This window comes from Anomaloglossus baeobatrachus, chromosome 2, assembly GCF_048569485.1.
Source record: "Anomaloglossus baeobatrachus isolate aAnoBae1 chromosome 2, aAnoBae1.hap1, whole genome shotgun sequence".
Taxonomy (NCBI): domain Eukaryota; kingdom Metazoa; phylum Chordata; class Amphibia; order Anura; family Aromobatidae; genus Anomaloglossus; species Anomaloglossus baeobatrachus.
The window spans coordinates 621,380,335-621,402,955 of record NC_134354.1 but is presented as its reverse complement, the minus strand read 5'-3'; the positions used below and the strand labels follow the sequence as shown (position 1 = coordinate 621,402,955).

The following is a 22,621-nucleotide window of genomic DNA, read 5'->3' as shown; positions in this document are numbered from 1 at the left end:
TCAGGCACAAAAGTCATCATGTAGTCATAGATTTATCCTGACAAAATGTTTCACCTGAATTTTACCACGAAGTCCACGTGTACATTCTTCATATTCTTCAGTAATTGGCTGTCTGCAGCCATCTGCTCACCCTGAAGCACTAATGCCTTCCAGACTATAACACATGTAGTACCTTCCATATGAATAATAAGGTGCCATGAAGTTTGTGCATTTTCAGCTCATTATCTCACCGCTAATGTGTACTTCAGAGGTGGCGTTACACTGGCGACAGCGGCAATCTGATTTCCTGTCGTCTCTTTGGGCAGTGTGAGATTAACCTTACTTTTTACACTCGTGCCCATTTCCAGAGTAACTTTCATGCAGAGGATTGGAAAACAGCAGCCACAGCATGAGCATTATGTGCTAATAATATAGCGGATTATATCTGCTGACAAAACGTGAATAATCCCAACACTCGTAGGTGATTTCAGGTAGGATGTGCAATGTTTATATCTGTTCAGTACAGTTTAATCATTTCATGCAGGGTATTTTTTTTGCATTTTGCATTTCTTGACACCAACCATTGAATTTCTAGGCTTCGTGTTAAACTTCTTCAATTGCTAATAATTTAAAATTGTGTACTCTTCAGCTTTTTTTTTTTTCATTATAAGCTAATATAAACAGCAAGGAAAGAAAAATAAATTTTCTATAATGATGTAAAATAACATGAGACATTATTTCACAGCCCCAATTGGTTATTGTAAATTCTCTCCAGCAACAGCTTCATGGTTTCAGTTTTATTTAGTTGTTGCCTTTTCTTACTATACATCTTTTTCCACATAGGATAAATGTTCGTGTGGATGGAAATCCGTAATGCTCTTTAATTATTTAATGGATTAGTGCAATGGGCTAACTGACAATAGCGATTGGATGCATTCTATACAATGCCATCAAGAAACGTCAATCTATTTAGTACAAAAGAAAACAAAAAGTAAATGTCTGAAAGTATTTCTTGTTTACGTACTGGAAGTCTCTATACACAATCAGTAATGCCTGTATTACAGAACGTGGAGGCCTTGTGCAATAAAGGAAAGGATGAGACAAGACTTACTCAAGATGAAAGTTAAGGGGGCTTTACAAGCAGCGATATTGCTAGCGAGCGTACCCGCCCCCGTCGTTTGTGCATCACGGGCAAATCGCTGCCCGTGGCGCACAATATCGTTAGGAGCCGTCACACGGACTTACCTGCCTAGCGACGGCGCTGTTGCCGGCGAACCGCCTGCTTTCTAATGGGGCGGTTCGTGCGGCGTCACAGCGGCGTCACTAAGCGGCCGCCTAATAGAAGCGGAGGGGCGGAGATGAGCGGGCCAAACATCTCACCCACCTCCTTCCTTCCACATTGCCGGCGGCCGCAGGTAAGCTGTAGTTCGTCGTTCCCGAGGTGTCACACATAGCGATGTGCGCTGCCTCGGGAACGACAAACAACCTGCGTCCTCAACAATCAATGATTTTTTGAAAAAGAACGACGTGTCAACGATAGACGATTAGGTGAGTATTTTCCATCGTTAACGGTCGCTCGCTGGTGACACTCGCAATGACGTTACTAACGATGCCGGATGTGCATCACTGAATCCGTGACCCCGGCGATATATCGTTAGATACGTCCTTGCGTGTAACGTGGCCTTTAGTGCATGTCATATGGAAAAGAAATACACATCTTATACTTTGGATAGATTTTGGAACAATGCCCATTCAATTTTGGAGACTATTTCTGGCACACATACGGATTTGGTAAATTGTGTAACAATTTTTTATTAAATTTCTGTCAATACCATCAGTTGACAACGTTTCAGCTCATTCTGAGCCTTTGTTGAGGCAATATTATCCTAAGGTAGACTGAGGCAGGGTAAAGTAGTGAAGGTGGGCACAAATATTGTGCTGTTGCCTGCGGTGAACAGCCTGGTGGGCAAAGGACAAAGTCCGGTGAATAAGCTGATCGGTGGCATGGCACCAGCACAATATTTGTGCCCACCATCACTACTTTACCCTGCCTCAGGATAATATTGTCTTCAAAAAGGCTCAGAATGAGCCGAAACGTTGGCAACTGATGGTATTGACTTTTGCAGAAATTAAAAAAAAATTGTTACACAATTTACCAAATCTGTATGTGTGCCAGAAATAATCTCTCCATTACATTCTCTTTTTTTCTGAGCACCAGTCCTTTGTAGTTGTAGCAGAGCCATAACGTCATTTAATGCCCATTCCGTTGACTACCATTCTTCCTGACTGAACTGTAGACAAAGCTTTGACATGTCTATTTCATAACTTGATGAACTGCTATACTTCACTGTCTCACAAGCAGATACAATAGTTTCTATCCTAAGACCTCTTATCATTAGTGATGGGCGATCCCTCAATGGTAATGGGAACGGGAGCCTCGCCCGATCATTTTGTAAAGATCGGGATCGAGATAACGCTAACTTGCGTCCAATCACCGATCTCGGGATTTACAGTTATTGGATGGGGCGGGGGGGCTCTATAAAATAAAGAATATAGTTAATAATAAACATTGTCATTATACTTCCAGGTCCCGCAACGTCTCCTGCAGACTCTGTCACCCGGCCTCTTCTGCTTGATCATTGCTGTGCCCCCAGGTTGAAGGACCTTCCGTGATGTCATGGCCATGTGACCAGTGAAGTGTCAATGTTGTATTGCCTCGTTGGTTACAGACTGGTCACATGACAATGACGTCATCAAAGGTCCTGTTAAGTGATTGTCACTGTGCGAGTGTCGCGTCACATCACATCATGGCGCATAATCTCCCGACAGGAGTGGTCAGCTGCATATAGTTCCATGCAGCTGAGGCACTCCTGTCCTGAGAGCGTCAGGCTTTGCGGGATGATGCAGTGCGAGACGCAAGTGTAATCATGCCCTCACTATCAGCCTGCATCTCGCTCTGTACAGAGCGATGTAGCAGAGCTGACATGGCTCTCTCTGCTTCTCACTTTGTATATGTGTCTGTACAGAGTGATGAAGCTGACATTGCTGTCCCTGTGGATTAAGTTGAGCCAGGTAAAGCGCCTGGAAATGGCGTTAAGAAACAATGCACCATTTCCCGGGGCAGCTGAGGGTTGCCGAGAATCCCAGCCCCCAGCTGCCTACTTTTAATTGACTGGCGATCAAAATACAGTGGGAGCCCACGCATTTTTTTTAAATTACTTTTTTAAGTAATTAAAAGAAAAAAATGGGCTTCCCTGTATTTTGATTACCAGCCAAGGTTAAGCCAGGCAGATGGGAGTGGCAGCCTGTAGCTATCCGCTTTATCTGCGCTGAGAATCAAAAATACCGCGGAGGGCTGTGTCATTTTATTAAATTATTTAATTCAACTATATATTGTGTACTTACACATTATATATATATATATATATATATATATATATATATATATATGTATATATATATATATGTATATATATATATATATATACAGTGCCTACAAGTAGTATTCAACCCCCTGCAGATTTTAGCAGGTTTACACATTTGGAATTAACTTGGCATTGTGACATTTGGACTGTAGATCAGCCTGGAAGTGTGAAATGCACTGCAGCAAAAAAGAATGTTATTTCTTTTTTTATTTTAAATTGTGAAAAGTTTTTTCAGAGGGTCATTTATTATTCAACCCCTCAAACCACCAGAATTCTGTTTTGGTTCCCCTAAAGTATTAAGAAGTATTTCAGGCACAAAGAACAATGAGCTTCACATGTTTGGATTAATTATCTCTTTTTCCAGCCTTTTCTGACTAATTAAGACCCTCCCCAAACTTGTGAACAGCATTCATACTTGGTCAACATGGGAAAGACAAAGGAGCATTCCAAGGCGATCAGAGACGAGATCGTGGAGGGTCACAAGGCTGGCAAGGGGTACAAAACCCTTTCCAAGGAGTTGGGCCTACCTGTCTCCACTGTTGGGAGCATCATCCGGAAGTGGAAGGCTTATGGAACTACTGTTAGCCTTCCACGGGCTGGACAGCCTTTGAAAGTTTCCACCCGTGCCGAGGCCAGGCTTGTCCGAAGAGTCAAGGCTAACCCAAGGACAACAAGGAAGGAGCTCTGGGAAGATCTCATGGCAGTGGGGACATTGGTTTCAGTCAATACCATAAGTAACGTACTCCACCGCAATGGTCTCCGTTCCAGACGAGCCCGTAAGGTACCTTTACTTTCAAAGCGTCATGTCAAGGCTCATCTACAGTTTGCTCATGATCACTTGGAGGACTGTGAGACAGACTGGTTTAAGGTTCTCTGGTCTGATGAGACCAAGATCGAGATCTTTGGTGCCAACCACACACGTGACGTTTGGAGACTGGATGGCACTGCATACGACCCCAAGAATACCATCCCTACAGTCAAGCATGGTGGTGGCAGCATCATGCTGTGGGGCTGTTTCTCAGCCAAGGGGCCTGGCCATCTGGACCGCATCCATAGGAAGATGGATAGCACGGCCTACCTGGAGATTTTGGCCAAGAACCTCCGCTCCTCCATCAAGGATCTTAAGATGGGTCGTCATTTCATCTTCCAACAAGACAACAACCCAAAGCACACAGCCAAGAAAACCAAGGCCTGGTTCAAGAGGGAAAAAATCAAGGTGTTGCAGTGGCCTAGTCAGTCTCCTGACCTTAACCCAATTGAAAACTTGTGGAAGGAGCTCAAGATTAAAGTCCACATGAGACACCCAAAGAACCTAGATAACTTGGAGAAGATCTGCATGGAGGAGTGGGCCAAGATAACTCCAGAGATCTGTGCCGGCCTGATCAGGTCTTATAAAAGACAATTATTAGCTGTAATTGCAAACAAGGGTTATTCCACAAAATATTAAACCTAGGGGTTGAATAATAATTGACCCACACTTTTATGTTGAAAATTTATTAAAATTTAACTGAGCAACATAACTTGTTGGTTTGTAAGATTTATGCATCTGTTAATAAATCCTGCTCTTGTTTGAAGTTTGCAGGCTCTAACTTATTTGCATCTTATCAAACCTGCTAAATCTGCACGGGGTTGAATACTACTTGTAGGCACTGTATATACACACAGCGAGACCACTGCAAAATTTTCAGTTTTCTGATTTTTCTCTTTATTTTTCTCTTTATTATTCTTAATTTTTCTCTTTTTAGGTTATGCCAACAGACAATCACAGACGCCCATTCTCTGTGCCGAGTCTGTGATTGCCTGGCATCACAGTACTGTAAAAATAAATCATTAAAAACGAATGGCATAGCGCTCCGCGTTATTTTTGATTCTCAGCGCAAATAAAGCGGACGGCTATGGGCTGCCACCCCCATCTGCCTGACTTTACCTTGGCTGGCAATCAAAATTACAGGGAAGCCATTCATTTTTTTTTTAATTATTGAAAAAAAAATTTAAAAAAATGCGTGGGCTCCCGCCATATTTTGATTGCCAGTCAGGTAAAACTAGGCAGCTGGGGCCTGGGATTCTCGGCAGCCTGCAGCAGCTCCTGGAAATGACGCATTGTTTCTTTGCGCCATTTCCAGGCACTTTACCCGGCTTGTCCAGCGGCCCTAATGCGGTGGTACGCTGGGTAATAAAGGGGTTAATACCAGCTTTGTATTCTCAGATGGTACTAAGCCCGAAATTCATGGAGTCACGCCAAAATAGACGTGGCCACCATGACTTTCTAATAAGCAGTAAAAAAAAAAAACATAACACAGAGTAAAAATTTTTTATTAGAAGTAAAGCAAAAAAAAACATTTAGAAACTCCATCTTTATTATAAAAAAATCCTTAGACGTAATCTACAGGAACAGCAATGTCAGCTTCATCACTCTGTAAAGACACAGTCTATACAAAGTGAGAAACAGAGCGAGCCATGTCAGTGTGAGCTGTGCTACATCGCTCTGTACACAGCGAGAAGCAGGATGAGAGTGAGAATATGATTGCACTTGCTTCTCGCATTGCATCACCTCGCAAAGCCTGATGCTCTCAGGACAGAAGTGCCTCAGCTGCATGGAAATACCTGCAGCTGACTGCTCCTGTCGGGAGATTGTGCGCCGTGATGCGGTACGACACTCGCACAGTGACAATCACTTAACAGGACCTTTGATGACATCATAGTCATGTGACCAGTCTGTAACCACGAGGTAATACAATATTCACACCTGACTGGTCACATGGCCATGACATCATAGAAGATCCTTTAACCCAGAGGGAACAGCAATGATCGGACTCGGAAGCAGAAGCGGCCAGGAGACAGTTTCTGCAGGATGCGTTGCGGAACCTGTAAGTATAATGACAATGTTTTTTTTTAATAATGTTCTTTTTTTTTTTTTTTTTTTTTTACAGCCTCTGGACCTCAACTTGACCTGCTCTGTCACACGAGCTTCCCAGGAAAGCTCGTGATCGGTACAATCCCTGATCTTTACAGTTTGGGATCGCCCATCACTACTTATCATGAGTCTTTTGGCAGAACTGTAAGGTAACACAGTAGCAGAGAGTGAGCAGCAGCCTAATGTATTGTAAGCGGCTATCGGATAGACCAAGAAATTACTTTGTTCACTTGGTGCGAATTCATCCTTAGGGCCCAGTCCATTGGCCACATCAATAATGTGGCTGCTTTATAGGAGCCATAAGGACTACCTCCAATCTGATAGCATTTGTGGTGCTTCTTTTGATTATTTGGACTAGTGCCATATCATTGTTGAAGTGACAGTACGCCAGGCCAGCTAATCAAATGAAGAGTCAACAATGCAGTCAAGTAATAATTGGTTTAATTACTAGGGTTACCACACCAATCCTGAGTACCAAGGCTCTGAAGAACCCCATGTGAATGGAGTGATGATCGATCATAATTCTTACTGGAACCCCAGAAGATTGAGAGCACAGCACTCTTATTAGATTGCATTGAGCAGCAGTGCGCATGATCGACCACCACTCGATTCACACGAGGTTCATTAGAGCCCTGGAGCTCGGAATTGGTGAGGACACCAGCGATCAGGAAGTTATTCCTTATCATATGGATAGGAAATAACTTCCAAATTTGAGAATACCCCTTTAATGAATAACAATGTGCATCAGAATGCGTTTTCCTATACAGAGGAGGAACATAAAATAGTGCATTTCATGTGGTGTGTTTTTATGGTGAGTCGTATGGTAGATAGATGATCGGTATCCATCAAGACTGTGGTTACTGTTGTATACTCTTGAAGCTTATACATATGACATTAGTCTTACACCAAAATTTAACCACCGAAATGGAATAATTTTTATTACAATTACATATAAAAAATGTGAATTTTGTGAATTCTGTGAGTCTCACTGTGAATAGTTGATATTAAATATCTATACCGATGCCATTATCCAGAAAGGGCGCATTTATAAAGCAGCAAATAGCCGACGTCAACCAGTTTCTGCTGTTTGAAATGTATTCGCTTCAATAACAACAGGGCTCGACTTCACTTGAGATTTATTTACATCAAGCTACAAAAATGTGGAACACTGCAACGAGTCTAGTTAACCTTTGAAAGTGAACGTTTCTAAATCATGTCAGCAAATATGTGTCACAGCAGGACAACTCTACATTAAAAGACTAATTCAGAATCCTTAAAATGTTTGAATGTCTCCATGAAGCAAGGCTATTGCACATACCATACTTTTAGTATCTATGGGACCTACACTTCCACTCAATGACTGTGGACATCCCGTATTAACTTAGGTCTTTATTTACAACAGAGTATCACTCAGTTTTTGGACATTTCTTTTCATAAACAATTTCTGATGTCTCTTCCATTCACTTTACACAACTCCGAGGATGCGGGCGACCCACCAGCTGCAGGGCATGACTACTCTGCATGCTGAACGGCAGCCCTGGTAGTTGTATGGAAATGGGAAGTAGCCGCCAAAAGGCTCGCAGATTCGCTGACAATGGGTATAGCTTCTTCTGCATTCGATACAGCAAATACCTTGGTGGTCCAGCATTGGGTCAAAAGTCATACCACCCTCTCCTTCCAGCTGGTATAAGAAAAGCAAAATATTGGTCAGTCATAATGTTTAGCGCAATTATATCAGTATCACACAAACATCATTACATATAGCAGTATAAAATAACTGATAAAATTTGCGTTAATGGTTATTTGATAAATTACAGAAAAGGTTAAGCTTCCACATATTTGTTTGTTGCTGAAATTGAAAATCATTTTTAGGCAATATGGAATCTGTCAGCGTTTTTTTTTACCACCTAATCTGAAAGCAACATAATGTAGCGATAGAGGCCCTGTTTCCAGCGGTGTCACTGGGCTACTTGTAGTTTTGATAAAATCACTGTTTTATCAGCAGAAGCTTATCACTAAAAACTAAAGTATTGGTACCTATGACAATCTCAGCATGTAAAATAAACAGACACAAATGTGGAGGAATTATAGTATATACGCTCATTTATAATGCTGCACATATCCTGGGGTCAGAAGATTTCTGACGACTTCTTTTGTTTAGGACGTGATGGACAAAATGAACCTTATGACCACAGAAGAAACACACCCCTGTCTGCGGTGAACTGCACAGGATCAAGACAGTATGTTTTACTTTGAAAGGAAGCGCCATTTCAGAGTAAACAAGCTTTGAAAACTGGCAAGGGGCCATGTGTCTCAGATGACTAGTCCAAGTCTACTTCCCGCTCTGCTCCCCTAGATTGACAGGTCACTATGTGTGATATAAGGAGACACCTGTCAGTCTAGGGAAGCGCGGCAGGGAGAATCTGTCAAGAGACTAGCCTTGGACTAGTCATCTGATACTCCTAATCCTCAGCCAGCTTTGCAAAGAATGTTTTCTCTAAAATGCCTGATTCATGCTGCTTGTGGCTTGGGCAGAATGAATATCCTCTCAGATTTGCTTTAAGGCCATTTCATTATTAACACTATAATTAGTGATACATATTGGTTTTCAACTTGGACCATGTTGCTTTAAAGGATATCAAAGATTGCAAATGGCTCACAGTTCAAGATTTATGGATGAACTATGACTGTTTTGTACTGAGCAATTATATGGAAGTCATAGAGGGGCATAAGGTTTCAGTTGTATCAAGAATTTCAGCATTAGCTTTGCCTTTAAGAGAGAATATCACCATACATATGGTCTGATGGAGCCTGTGAGACAAGTAAATGAAGACTGTAATGCTAAAGAAGCCATATAGATCCCATTCATTTCACTACTAATGCCAGGTACAAGGCTTTGCCATGTGCAATGGTTAAATGAATATATACTGTGTATATATACAGTATAGACCAGGGGTGGGCAATTAATTTTCCCATGGGGCCGCATGAGAAATTGGGATTGGTTTAGAGGGCCGGACTAATATAATTACCTCAGTTCTACCCAATATACTACATCACTACACCCCCTCCATATACTACACCTGTAATAAACTACACCACTACACCCCTATATACTACACCTGTATTATACTACACCCCCCATATACACCTGTATTATACTACACCCCCCATATACACCTGTATTATACTACACTCCCTCCATATACCTGTAATATACTACACCCCCATATACACCTGTATTATACTACACCACTATATAATACACCTCCGATATACTACATCACTACACCCCTATATACTACACCTGTAATATAGTACACCCCCATATAGCACACCTGTAATATACTACAACTCCACATAGTACACCTGTAATATACTACATCACTACACCCCTATATACTACACCTGGAATATAGTACACCCCCATATAGCACACCTGTAATATACTACAACTCCACATAGTACACCTGTAATATACTACATCACTACACCCCATATACTACACCTGTAATATACTACACCTCTATATAGCACACCTATAATATACTACACCTCCATATAGCACACCTGTAATATACTACATCACTACACCCCATATACTACACCTGTAATATAGTACATCCCCATATAGCACACCTGTAATATACTACAACTCCATATAGTACACCTGTAATATACTACATCACTACACCCCTATATACACCTGTAATATACACCTCCATATAGCACACCTGTAATATACTACACCTCCATATAGGGAGGAGGAGATAATCCAGCATCCAGTTCCAGAAATTTAAAACATCAGATTTTATTCAAAATTTCATTAAAATTCCATGTTCCATGGTTGCATTAAAAACGCATCATAGCAGATGTAAAAAGGGAGGACGCGTTTCGGACGTATATGTCCTTAGTCTAGTACACCTGTATTATACTACACCCCCATATGTCACACACCCTGCTCCCCATACAGCCTGCACCCCCATATCACACACACTACACCCCCATATGTCACACACCCTGCCCACATATTTCACCCTGCCTGTACCCCAACTTACCCCTCTCAAACACTCTGCACCCCTTCACATCCTTCTGTCAGTCTGCAGCTCTCATATGCCACTCACCCTGCAACTCCATCTTCCCACATATGCCACTCACCCTCCAACTCCATCTTCCCTCATATGCCACTCACCCTGCAACTCCATCTTCCCACATATGCCACTCACCCTGCAGCTCCATCTTCCCTCATATGCCACTCACCCTGCAACTCCATCTTCCCACATATGCCACTCACCCTGCAACTCCATCTTCCCACATATGCACTCACCCTGCAACGCCATCTTTCCACATATGCCACCCACCCTGCAACTCCATCTTCCCACATATGCCACTCACCCTGCAACTCCATCTTCCCACATATGCCACTCACCCTGCAACTCCATCTTCCCACATATGCACTCACCCTGCAACTCCATCTTCCCACATATGCCACCCACCCTGCAACTCCATCTTCCCACATATGCCACTCACCCTGCAACTCCATCTTCCCACATATGCCACTCACCCTGCAGCTCCATCTTCCCACATATGCCACTCACCCTGCAGCTCCATCTTCCCACATATGCCACTCACCCTGCAGCTCCATCTTCCCACATATGCCACTCACCCTGCAACTCCATCTTCCCACATATGCCACTCACCCTGCAGCTCCATCTTCCCACATATGCCACTCACCCTGCAGCTCCATCTTCCCACATATGCCACTCACCCTGCAGCTCCATGTTCCCACATATGCCACTCACCCTGCAGCTCCATGTTCCCACATATGCACTCACCCTGCAGCTCCATGTTCCCACATATGCACTCACCCTGCAGCTCCATGTTCCCACATATGCACTCACCCTGCAGCTCCATGTTCCCTCATATGCACTCACCCTGCAGCTCCATCTTCCCACATATGCACTCACCCTGCAGCTCCATGTTCCCACATATGCCAATCACCCTGCAGCTCCATCTTCCCACATATGCACTCACCCTGCAGCTCCATGTTCCCACATATGCCACTCACCCTGCAGCTCCATGTTCCCACATATGCCACTCACCCTGCAGCTCCATGTTCCCACATATGCCACTCACCCTGCAGCTCCATGTTCCCACATATGCCACTCACCCTGCAGCTCCATGTTCCCACATATGCACTCACCCTGCAGCTCTATGTTCCCACATATGCACTCACCCTGCAACTCCATGTTCCCACATATGCCACTCACCCTGCAGCTCCATGTTCCCACATATGCACTCACCCTGCAGCTCCATGTTCCCACATATGCACTCACCCTGCAGCTCCATGTTCCCACATATGCCACTCACCCTGCAGCTCCATGTTCCCACATATGCCACTCACCCTGCAGCTCCATGTTCCCACATATGCCACTCACCCTGCAGCTCCATGTTCCCACATATGCCACTCACCCTGCAGCTCCATGTTCCCACATATGCACTCACCCTGCAGCTCCATGTTCCCACATATGCCACTCACCCTGCAGCTCCATGTTCCCACATATGCCACTCACCCTGCAGCTCCATGTTCCCACATATGCCACTCACCCTGCAACTCCATCTTCCCACATATGCCACTCACCCTGCAGCTCCATCTTCCCACATATGCACTCACCCTGCAACTCCATGTTCCCACATATGCCACTCACCCTGCAGCTCCATGTTCCCACATATGCACTCACCCTGCAGCTCCATGTTCCCACATATGCACTCACCCTGCAGCTCCATGTTCCCACATATGCCACTCACCCTGCAGCTCCATGTTCCCACATATGCCACTCACCCTGCAGCTCCATGTTCCCACATATGCCACTCACCCTGCAGCTCCATGTTCCCACATATGCCACTCACCCTGCAGCTCCATGTTCCCACATATGCACTCACCCTGCAGCTCCATGTTCCCACATATGCACTCACCCTGCAGCTCCATGTTCCCACATATGCCACTCACCCTGCAGCTCCATGTTCCCACATATGCACTCACCCTGCAGCTCCATGTTCCCACATATGCACTCACCCTGCAGCTCCATGTTCCCACATATGCCACTCACCCTGCAGCTCCATGTTCCCACATATGCCACTCACCCTGCAGCTCCATGTTCCCACATATGCCACTCACCCTGCAGCTCCATGTTCCCACATATGCACTCACCCTGCAGCTCCATCTTCCCACATATGCACTCACCCTGCAGCTCCATCTTCCCACATATGCACTCACCCTGCAGCTCCATGTTCCCACATATGCCACTCACCCTGCAGCTCCATGTTCCCACATATGCCACTCACCCTGCAGCTCCATGTTCCCACATATGACACTCACCCTGCAGCTCCATGTTCCCACATATGCCACTCACCCTGCAGCTCCATCTTCCCACATATGCACTCACCCTGCAGCTCCATGTTCCCACATATGCACTCACCCTGCAGCTCCATGTTCCCACATATGCACTCACCCTGCAACTCCATGTTCCCACATATGCCACTCACCCTGCAGCTCCATGTTCCCACATATGCCACTCACCCTGCAGCTCCATGTTCCCACATATGCCAATCACCCTGCAGCTCCATGTTCCCACATATGCCACTCACCCTGCAGCTCCATCTTCCCACATATGCCACTCACCCTGCAGCTCCATCTTCCCACATATGCCACTCACCCTGCAGCTCCATCTTCCCACATATGCCACTCACCCTGCAGCTCCATGTTCGCACATATGCCACTCACCCTGCAGCTCCATGTTCGCACATATGCCAATCACCCTGCAGCTCCATGTTCCCACATATGCCAATCACCCTGCAGCTCCATGTTCCCACATATGCCAATCACCATGCAGCTCCATGTTCCCACATATGCACTCACCCTGCAGCTCCATGTTCCCACATATGCCAATCACCCTGCAGCTCCATGTTCCCACATATGCCAATCACCCTGCAGCTCCATGTTCCCACATATGCCAATCACCCTGCAGCTCCATGTTCCCACATATGCACTCACCCTGCAGCTCCATGTTCCCACATATGCACTCACCCTGCAGCTCCATGTTCCCACATATGCCACTCACCCTGCAGCTCCATGTTCCCACATATGCCACTCACCCTGCAGCTCCATGTTCCCACATATGCCACTCACCCTGCAGCTCCATGTTCCCACATATGCACTCACCCTGCAGCTCCATGTTCCCACATATGCACTCACCCTACAGCTCCATCTTCCCACATATGCACTCACCCTGCAGCTCCATGTTCCCACATATGCCACTCACCCTGCAGCTCCATGTTCCCACATATGCCACTCACCCTGCAGCTCCATGTTCCCACATATGCCACTCACCCTGCAGCTCCATGTTCCCACATATGACACTCACACTGCAGCTCCATGTTCCCACATATGCCACTCACCCTGCAGCTCCATCTTCCCACATATGCACTCACCCTGCAGCTCCATGTTCCCACATATGCACTCACCCTGCAGCTCCATGTTCCCACATATGCACTCACCCTGCAACTCCATGTTCCCACATATGCCACTCACCCTGCAGCTCCATGTTCCCACATATGCCACTCACCCTGCAGCTCCATGTTCCCACATATGCCAATCACCCTGCAGCTCCATGTTCCCACATATGCCACTCACCCTGCAGCTCCATGTTCCCACATATGCCACTCACCCTGCAGCTCCATGTTCCCACATATGCCACTCACCCTGCAGCTCCATCTTCCCACATATGCCACTCACCCTGCAGCTCCATCTTCCCACATATGCCACTCACCCTGCAGCTCCATGTTCGCACATATGCCAATCACCCTGCAGCTCCATGTTCCCACATATGCCAATCACCCTGCAGCTCCATGTTCCCACATATGCCAATCACCCTGCAGCTCCATGTTCCCACATATGCACTCACCCTGCAGCTCCATGTTCCCACATATGCCAATCACCCTGCAGCTCCATGTTCCCACATATGCCAATCACCCTGCAGCTCCATGTTCCCACATATGCCAATCACCCTGCAGCTCCATGTTCCCACATATGCCAATCACCCTGCAGCTCCATGTTCCCACATATGCACTCACCCTGCAGCTCCATGTTCCCACATATGCCACTCACCCTGCAGCTCCATGTTCCCACATATGCCACTCACCCTGCAGCTCCATGTTCCCACATATGCACTCACCCTGCAGCTCCATGTTCCCACATATGCCACTCACCCTGCAGCTCCATGTTCCCACATATGCCACTCACCCTGCAGCTCCATGTTCCCACATATGCCACTCACCCTGCAGCTCCATGTTCCCACATATGCACTCACCCTGCAGCTCCATGTTCCCACATATGCACTCACCCTACAGCTCCATCTTCCCACATATGCACTCACCCTGCAGCTCCATGTTCCCACATATGCCACTCACCCTGCAGCTCCATGTTCCCACATATGCCACTCACCCTGCAGCTCCATGTTCCCACATATGCCACTCACCCTGCAGCTCCATCTTCCCTCATATGCACTCACCCTGCAGCCCCCTCCCCCTCATTTCCCCTCTTTTCTCATTACCAGTCATCATGTGTCCACATCTCCTTCAGGATTCAGCATGTCTTGCTTTCTGCCCGGCCTCCTGTGTCTCCTCCCACACAGTCACATGGGCGTGACATCATCGCAGGTCCTACAGTGCAAGATGAATTATTCCGTCTGCTGTGCTGCTTCTTCTCCTGCAGGGCGGGCGGGAACTTTTGAAATGACACACGCAGCGCAGTACTGACAACGTCAGAGCGCGCGTGTGTCACTGACAATTAGTGCCGGCAGGGAACAGAGGAAAGACTCCTGCGTTCCGCTGCCTGCACTGACTGTGCGGAGTGTGGACCTGCACAGGATCTCTCCTTGCTCGGCACGCTGCAGCCCGGCTCCACTGCACCGGCTGAAGACGGGCGGGCCGGTCACAGAGAGCAGGCGGGCCGGATGTGGCCCGCGGGCCGCCCCTTGCCCAGGTCTGGTATAGACCATGATGAAGACATCAAGCACATCGAAACACATAGTCTGAAGCAAACATCTAAGAATACGTTCTAGTCTGTTAATAACAGGAAAGATGGCTTTTTTATCTTTGTAAAAGTAAAAGTTAATTTTTAATATATGAGACCGCTTTATGGAGTGATACACTAGTTGAAATTTTCCTTTTATATATATATATATATATATATATATACACATGTGTATACACACACACACACACGTATACACACACACACGTATACACACACACACACGTATACACACACACACGTATACACACACACACACGGTGTATGAGCAGCCGGCTTTGTATGAGCAGCCGGTGAGCAGGTGGACATCTCATTTCATCACTCTACATTTCCCATATAATGATGATGTTCCCTCTGCTACATGCTGCTAGCGGTTTCCTATCTTTTTAACACATGATATAGCAGGTAGTGCAATTTTCAACAAATTCTTCCAGTATGTAAACAGAGTATTTTAATCATGGGAAGTATATTGCAAATGCAAATTATATTGTTTGGTGAACAAAAAAAGCTTATTGTGGTGTGCAAGTCTATGTGTGATGATTGGTTTAGTTATTGTGTCTGCATTGCTGGGAATAACATGCGCCACTTTGGTGAAATCATCTAACTAAGCTCTCAGCTTGACTGAAATGTGATGTAAAGCATTACACAGCAGTGCACTAAAATAAGTGACGGGTAGCACCTGCAAAACAAGAAAACAGCGAGGGACACAGAAATAGCATCAGAGACAATAGGGACTGTCTTACACTGATGTATGTTATCTCGTAAGTGGATGGTGCAATTTTCACATTATCTGATGCTCACAACATCTGAGCAAAGCATTACTTCTTATAAACTAGCTTGAAAAATAATTCTTCATACATCCCACAAACCAAATTCTGCACATTCAACAGATCTTCTCTGTTCCTTTGTGCCCAAGAGTAAATTTATCTCTTATGATACATAGGATTAACACAAATATCCAGGCAGTTCAGAAGCTGTTCTCGAAGCCTCGGAAAGAATACATCATTGTTTCCGTCGCGGAAATAAAAGTTATTATACTTCTAGTAAAGAAATTGCATAGGTTCATTTATTTATGATTCATCTAAGTTGTTAAGCTTTTTATTAGTAGAATATCTCCAAAATGTGTAACTACAGTGAAGTATTCGCTCTACAACTCTTCATAGCAGTGGTGGTCGCATACTGGATTTACTAATAGACCTCAGGGCGAACACAAATACATCAGGCTGTTCCCTTGATGCCTTCAATTGGGCAAAAGTCAGTCTCAATGGTTTGCGTGCCCGTTAGACTTTTTTTTTTCACTTATAATACTTATTAGTAGACATGAGCGGACCTGAGGAAGTTCGGGTTCTCCGGGTTCAGTTGGACTTTAGATAAAGTTCAGTTTGGAACGCGGACTTGACCTGAACTTGATCCCAGCGCCCAAGCCCATTGGAAGTCACTGATTAGGCAGTTTGACGCTTTGCCGACATACAGACAGCCATAAACAGAGCTTTGTTGGGGGAGAGGGTGTTTGGGTTTTTTTTTTTGCATACACTACATAAAAAATGTTGTTTTTACCCCCAGTGCGAGCCATTCAGAGACTGAGCGGCTCGAACTGAGCTGAACACAAGGCGTACCCGAGTACAGCGATGCTCGATCGAGTGGTTTGCATACGTAAAGCATCCAAACTCGAACACTGCTATGTAAACCAGAATTAGTAAAAAAATAAATATACTATATCTATAGAAAGGGATTTAAAAGAAAAAGGCCAGATTTTTGGATATATTCTGCCTTAGATTTTCCAGTAAATCTGCTGAACATCTTTATTTTTTTCTGCATTTCTTTATTTGCTTCACAAAAGATTACATTTATGGTAAAGTCCATAGCATTTTCACTCCATAATAAGAATGCTGCCAATTTGAAAATCTGCGTCTTGCTCTGAATTCTAAATTGTGCTTTGATGAAGATTTGAAAACATCAGCCACATAAGTTATGTCATGAACAGTCTCAGATTTTCAGGGCAGAATTCTGTCACATCTGAACTCCAATCTCTCAGACTGCATTGCAGGATCCTATCTGGATTACATGACATTGGTCATCACACAGCACAAGGCCTTGGATTAGAAAAGGTCGTGGCATGAGGCGCCAGGCTCCTGGGAATGCGGATCGCATATTGCCTACTCTATCTGGTGATGGAGCATTCCGATGGTGGTACTATACTCATATATTCAGAGCTGGCATAATCTTTTTAGGACTATTTACTATGAAGAACTATAAGATAACATTGAATGTATGGATATATTGCTGTAGCACTGAGTTTATGGCTCTAATTTTGGTGACTCTTGTGACTATTTTAGAGGTACAGATTATGGTACTGTTTTGGAGCCAGTTTTTGTCTGACATTATTTAAGGGGCACTGTGTGTATAATAATATTCTTGAGGAATCTTTATTAGGCACTGTATGTATCATATTTCTGGGGGACTTGTGTGCACTGAAGTATTATTAGTAGTGTAGTGAGGCACTATTTGATGGGACACCGTTTTTAGGAATGTACTATATGTATAGCTCTGTTTTGTGTAGCATTACTGATATTACCCTTCTTATTTGTGCTAGGGTCTGCGCAGGCAAGTCATGGCTAGGAGTAAATATCATTACAGTGATAACTAGAAATGAGTGGACCTGTTGAAGTTTGGTTTGGCAGTTTCAGCCGGACTTTAGATAAGTTTCAGTTTGGGACCCGGACTTGATCCGAACCCAATGGATGTCAAATGGGCAGCTCAGGTCTCCGCTCACATGTAGCCAGTCATAAATAAATTACTTCCAGGGGCAGGTAGGCGGAGTTGTTCATATATATATATATATATATATATATATATATATATATATATATATATATATATATGATTTTATTATTTTTTGGTGCACACTACAGCCGCTCCTGCTGTACTTACCCCTAGTGCGAGCTGTTCAATCACTGTGAGCGGCTCACACTGGGATGAGCACTGAAGGATGCTTGTGCGAGTGGTGGTCATATGTAAAGCACACGAATACCAAATCCGAACTATGTTCTTTTTGGGAAAGTCTCTGTTTGGTATGAACAGTGAACCTCAGGTTTTCTCATCTCTAGTCGTAACCCAAAGTAAAAGAAGCTGAATGACTCCAATCACAGACAACGTCACCGGTCAGTAGTTAGATTTAATTCCTGTGTGTTCCATCACTACGGCCAAATCATTATTTTTTTTACTCATTGCATATGGAAAAAAAAGTATTAATTTTCATCAGTTCTTTAGATGAGATTTTCATCAGTGTTTGGTCAGTGTCAGTTTTACCTACAGTGTTTAATCAGTTTTTCTCAAATGTAAAAAAAATCTGGTGGAGATTTTTTGAGCTTCTCCCAACAGTCAGTTAAAAACAAACAGCACACAGATGCAGGAAACATTACATCAAGTGCTGTCCGAGTTTTTCATGGACACCTATACTTAAAAGCGCCTCTCCAAAGTTTTTTTTTTTTTTTTCAGCCTGGAGTGGCACTTTAAATCTAAGAAATCCGTCGTATATTCACCATACGGTGGCTTCACCTTTTAGCGACGGTGCTTCGATCCCATAGTGCCATCTTATGCTCGTAATCTCTGACTTGACAGAAATTACGTCACAAGCTCTCAATGTAACTCTACGAGAGCCAGAACAAGGCCAATATGAGACTCTCATAGAGATGCATTTATTTGTGACCTTCAGTGTGCTCTATGAAACACTGGAGCTGCCTGCAGGTCACAAATCAAAGAAGACCAATCACAACGGTGGCGCCACAAGTAGAGTATAAGATGAGTTGTCAGATGACAGCTGTTGTCAGACTTCTGTGATTACCTTAAAGTCTTCTTCCTGTGGTTCTAAACTTGTCTGCAACTGATACCTATCTGCAAGCGGTCTCCAGTCATCCTGTTACCTGTCTCTGTCTGCTCGTCAATATCTCTGCTACCTGTCTGCCAGCTATTTCCAGTAATCCTGTTACTGGTGTACAGTCGTGCGTAATTCTGCTACCTGTCACCTGTCTGCCAATAGTCTTCAGGAATCCTGTTTCCTGTTTACAGTCTTCTGTATTCCTGCTATGTTTATGTTTTCTTTTGCTACTTCGCCATCTGTCACAGGTCTTCGGTTACGCTGCCATTTGCCTATGCTGTCTAAATTAAGTTCTGTAATTCTTCCCATGTCCCTTATCTGTCTGTTAATCCCTGATCTTTATTGAACTATTATTTTTGCATTTTTTCGTGTCTGTACTCTACCTGGCTGCTGCATCAGCGCATGCGTGGCCACCCAGACCAGCGCGCTTAGAGGATCCACCACGTGAGCCCACCTCACACAACAGTTTGCTGTCAGCTGAACAATTTTTCGGCCCATCGTCTGACAGTTAGCCATCTTACCCATCTCTCTCATGCTCAGGAGCATTTGCTTGTGTTCTCCTAGAGAGAGCCACCTCCAGACATCTCTAGCGGCTGCTTTTCTCTGGGATAACAAGGCAATCTGAAGTCCAACATCAAACCTGTCCAATTGACAACATCTGCCCCAATGATTAATTGGCCAGTGCCATCATACACATTACAGTGACAGCCGAACCCGTGGATATCCACGGGATCTGTCAACATTAATGTTGTTAGGCCGTTTAGAATAAACAATTCAAATAATTTCTGTACACCATTAAAACTGAATATTAACTATTAAAATGGAAACTTTTACTGTCTAAATTATTAGCACTTGCATCTTAAGGCTGCTTTACACGCTACGGCATCGCTCAAGCGATCTCATTGAGGTCACGGAATTTGTGACGCACATCCGGCCGCTTTAGCGATATCATTGTGTGTGACACCTATGAGCGATTTTGCATCGTTGCAAAAATGTGCAAAATCGCTAATTGGTGACATGCCTCCCTATTCCCAATTATCGTTGCTGCTGCATGTACGATGTAGCTCGTCGTTCCTGCGGCAGCAGACATCGCTATGTGTGACACCGCAGGAACGAGGAACCTCACCTTATCTGCGGCCGCCGGCAATGCGGAATGAAGGAGGTGGGCGGGATGTTACGTCCCGCTCATCTCCGCCCCTCCGCTTCTATTGGGTGCCTGCTTAGTGACGTCGCTGTGACGCCGAACGAACCGACCCCTTAGAAAGGAGGCGGTTCACCGGTCACAGCGACGTCGCTAGGCAGGTAAGTAGTGTGACGGGTCTGAGCGATGTTGTGCGCCACGGGCAGCGATTTGCCTGTGTCGTACAACCGATGGGGGCGGGTACGCATGCTAGTGATATCGGTAATGATATTGCAGCGTGTGCAGCGGCCTTAACTTCCCTACAAACAACACATTTCTATTTTGTTTATATCTATTTCTTCAATCGATGATCTAAACCGAGAGGAGTAAAATGAAAAGAAAATATTCGAAAAACCATTAATTGATTTAAAGAGTATACAAGCGACGAAGAAGAAAAAACAAATATATGAAGTGGATACATACTGAAATCCACAGCAATTTGATGCTATTTTCACATGATTAAATAGTGCAATACTTATATATATATATATATATATATATATATATATATGTATATATATATATATATATATTAAAAAAAAGTATATATATGTAATTATATTCAGAGATGGGAGTCTTCCATCTCACACATTTTTTTAATCAGATATTTATTGAAAAGAATGTATGTAAACCCCTATGTATGTTATTCAGGTTGGATTTGTTAAATGAATCCGAAAGAAATGGACACATTGTACGAGAAGGATTGAGTATTTCAACCATGCTGTCAAATCCTATACTCTTTTCTGTAAAAATCTTTTTTTTTTTTATTATCAGGTCTGTTATAGCTGAAAGTGCAGTGTCTGCGTTCTTTTATTTCAGAGTCTTGTGGCTCAATTGAAAGGAAGAAGTTGGAAGAACAATACTTTATTGAAAGGCCTGACAAGAACTCCTGCAGGGAATGAATACTGATGAAATCTAGAAATGTGAGCTTGCTTTAAATACTCACATGTTAAATCACTCCAATGACATTGATTAGGAAGCCAAGCCAACACCATATTGATTTTCCACAAGGCATATCTAGTTTAGATTTCGTCAGATGGTGCTCGGCTGTGTTTTTTATATTCTTTAGCAAGAAATTCTCTTTAAATTCCCTTTAATGTTCATTAGATTACAAAGATATTTTTTGAGCAAAGAAAGAAGAAAGTAGCGTGTACGCATCAAAGAACTCACAATTTAAATTACTGTTTTTCAGAACATTGTACACCTTGAAAAGCATAAAATGCATAGCAATCTTAAGAAAAGAACTGTTATGGAAATTGCCTGCTACGTGGGCTTCATGCAAAGTGTTGTTTGCAAAAGTTTAGTGTGGTATTATCTATCTCAAGAACTAATACCAAAACTTCAAATGATATAATAATGCATTTTGTGTACTAATTCTCATGAAGCCAGACCTGTAAAGTCCTGGTTATTATTGGATGTATGTTGTGTATGCCAATCGGCACACGTGCTATGGGCCATGCACATGTTGACATCTCATGGGTCTAGAATACCAAATCTGAAACTGGGCTATATGAAGAAGAGCTTCAGGTACTTGTGTGTTAGGACTTGAAAAGCTGAGGGAACTGACCAGTAGGGAGGGTCAGCATCGGAAAAGTATCTAGGGGTATTTACATTTTGTTATAGGACTCTCTGACATCATTGGAGCCATTGAATGAACCCTATCTATACCAAACAAGAGTAGTGTACAGACTAACCTTTACATGTGTTAATGTAAGAAGTCGATACACTGCTGTGCACACATCTGTCCGATTTGTTATTTCTTATGTGCATGAAAATTGTTTTGTGTTTTTTTATTTACCATATTCACTATGTGGTAAAACTGATCTGGCTACAAGATTTCCCACGTCAGTAGATTCGTACATATCAAACGTGTAATTTTTTTTTTTTTAAATTTCATTGGTGAAAAAAAACTCAGAAATTTGTAAAAAAATAAATATATAAATAAATAAAAAAATGCTCATTTTCCAAGACACGTAATATTCTTATTTTTTGGGATGTGGGGCTCAGTGATAGCTTATTCTTTGTTCCTTGAGCTGGCATTTTTACAAATACCATTTTTAGGTCGATGTGATGCTTTCATCACCTCTTACTGCATTTTATTCCAGTGTTGCGTTAGCCCCCCCCAAAAATAATTCTGGCGTTTTGATTTTTTTTT

General features: G+C 43.8%; 1 protein-coding gene and 1 long non-coding RNA gene across 3 annotated transcripts in view; one reads left to right on the top strand and one right to left on the bottom strand.

Moving 5' to 3' along the window:
- Positions 1–365: 365 nt before the first annotated feature.
- The window catches only part of LOC142290430 (uncharacterized), a 74,551-nt gene continuing 52,295 nt past the window's right edge, over positions 366–22,621 (top strand). The window contains exons 1-3 of one of the 2 annotated variants that reach the window (XR_012750306.1): positions 366–470; positions 6,335–6,467; positions 21,286–21,364. This is a non-coding gene — a long non-coding RNA (uncharacterized LOC142290430). Of the gene's footprint in view, positions 471–6,334; positions 6,468–21,285; positions 21,365–22,621 lie in introns of those variants that run through there. The other variant, XR_012750305.1, reaches the window with a different exon arrangement.
- The window catches only part of CNMD (chondromodulin), a 130,441-nt gene continuing 115,122 nt past the window's right edge, over positions 7,303–22,621 (bottom strand). The window contains exon 7 of the mRNA XM_075334379.1: positions 7,303–7,999. Coding sequence (XP_075190494.1) covers positions 7,784–7,999 — 216 coding nt within the window. The 3' untranslated portion in view covers positions 7,303–7,783. The remainder of the gene's footprint in view (positions 8,000–22,621) is intronic.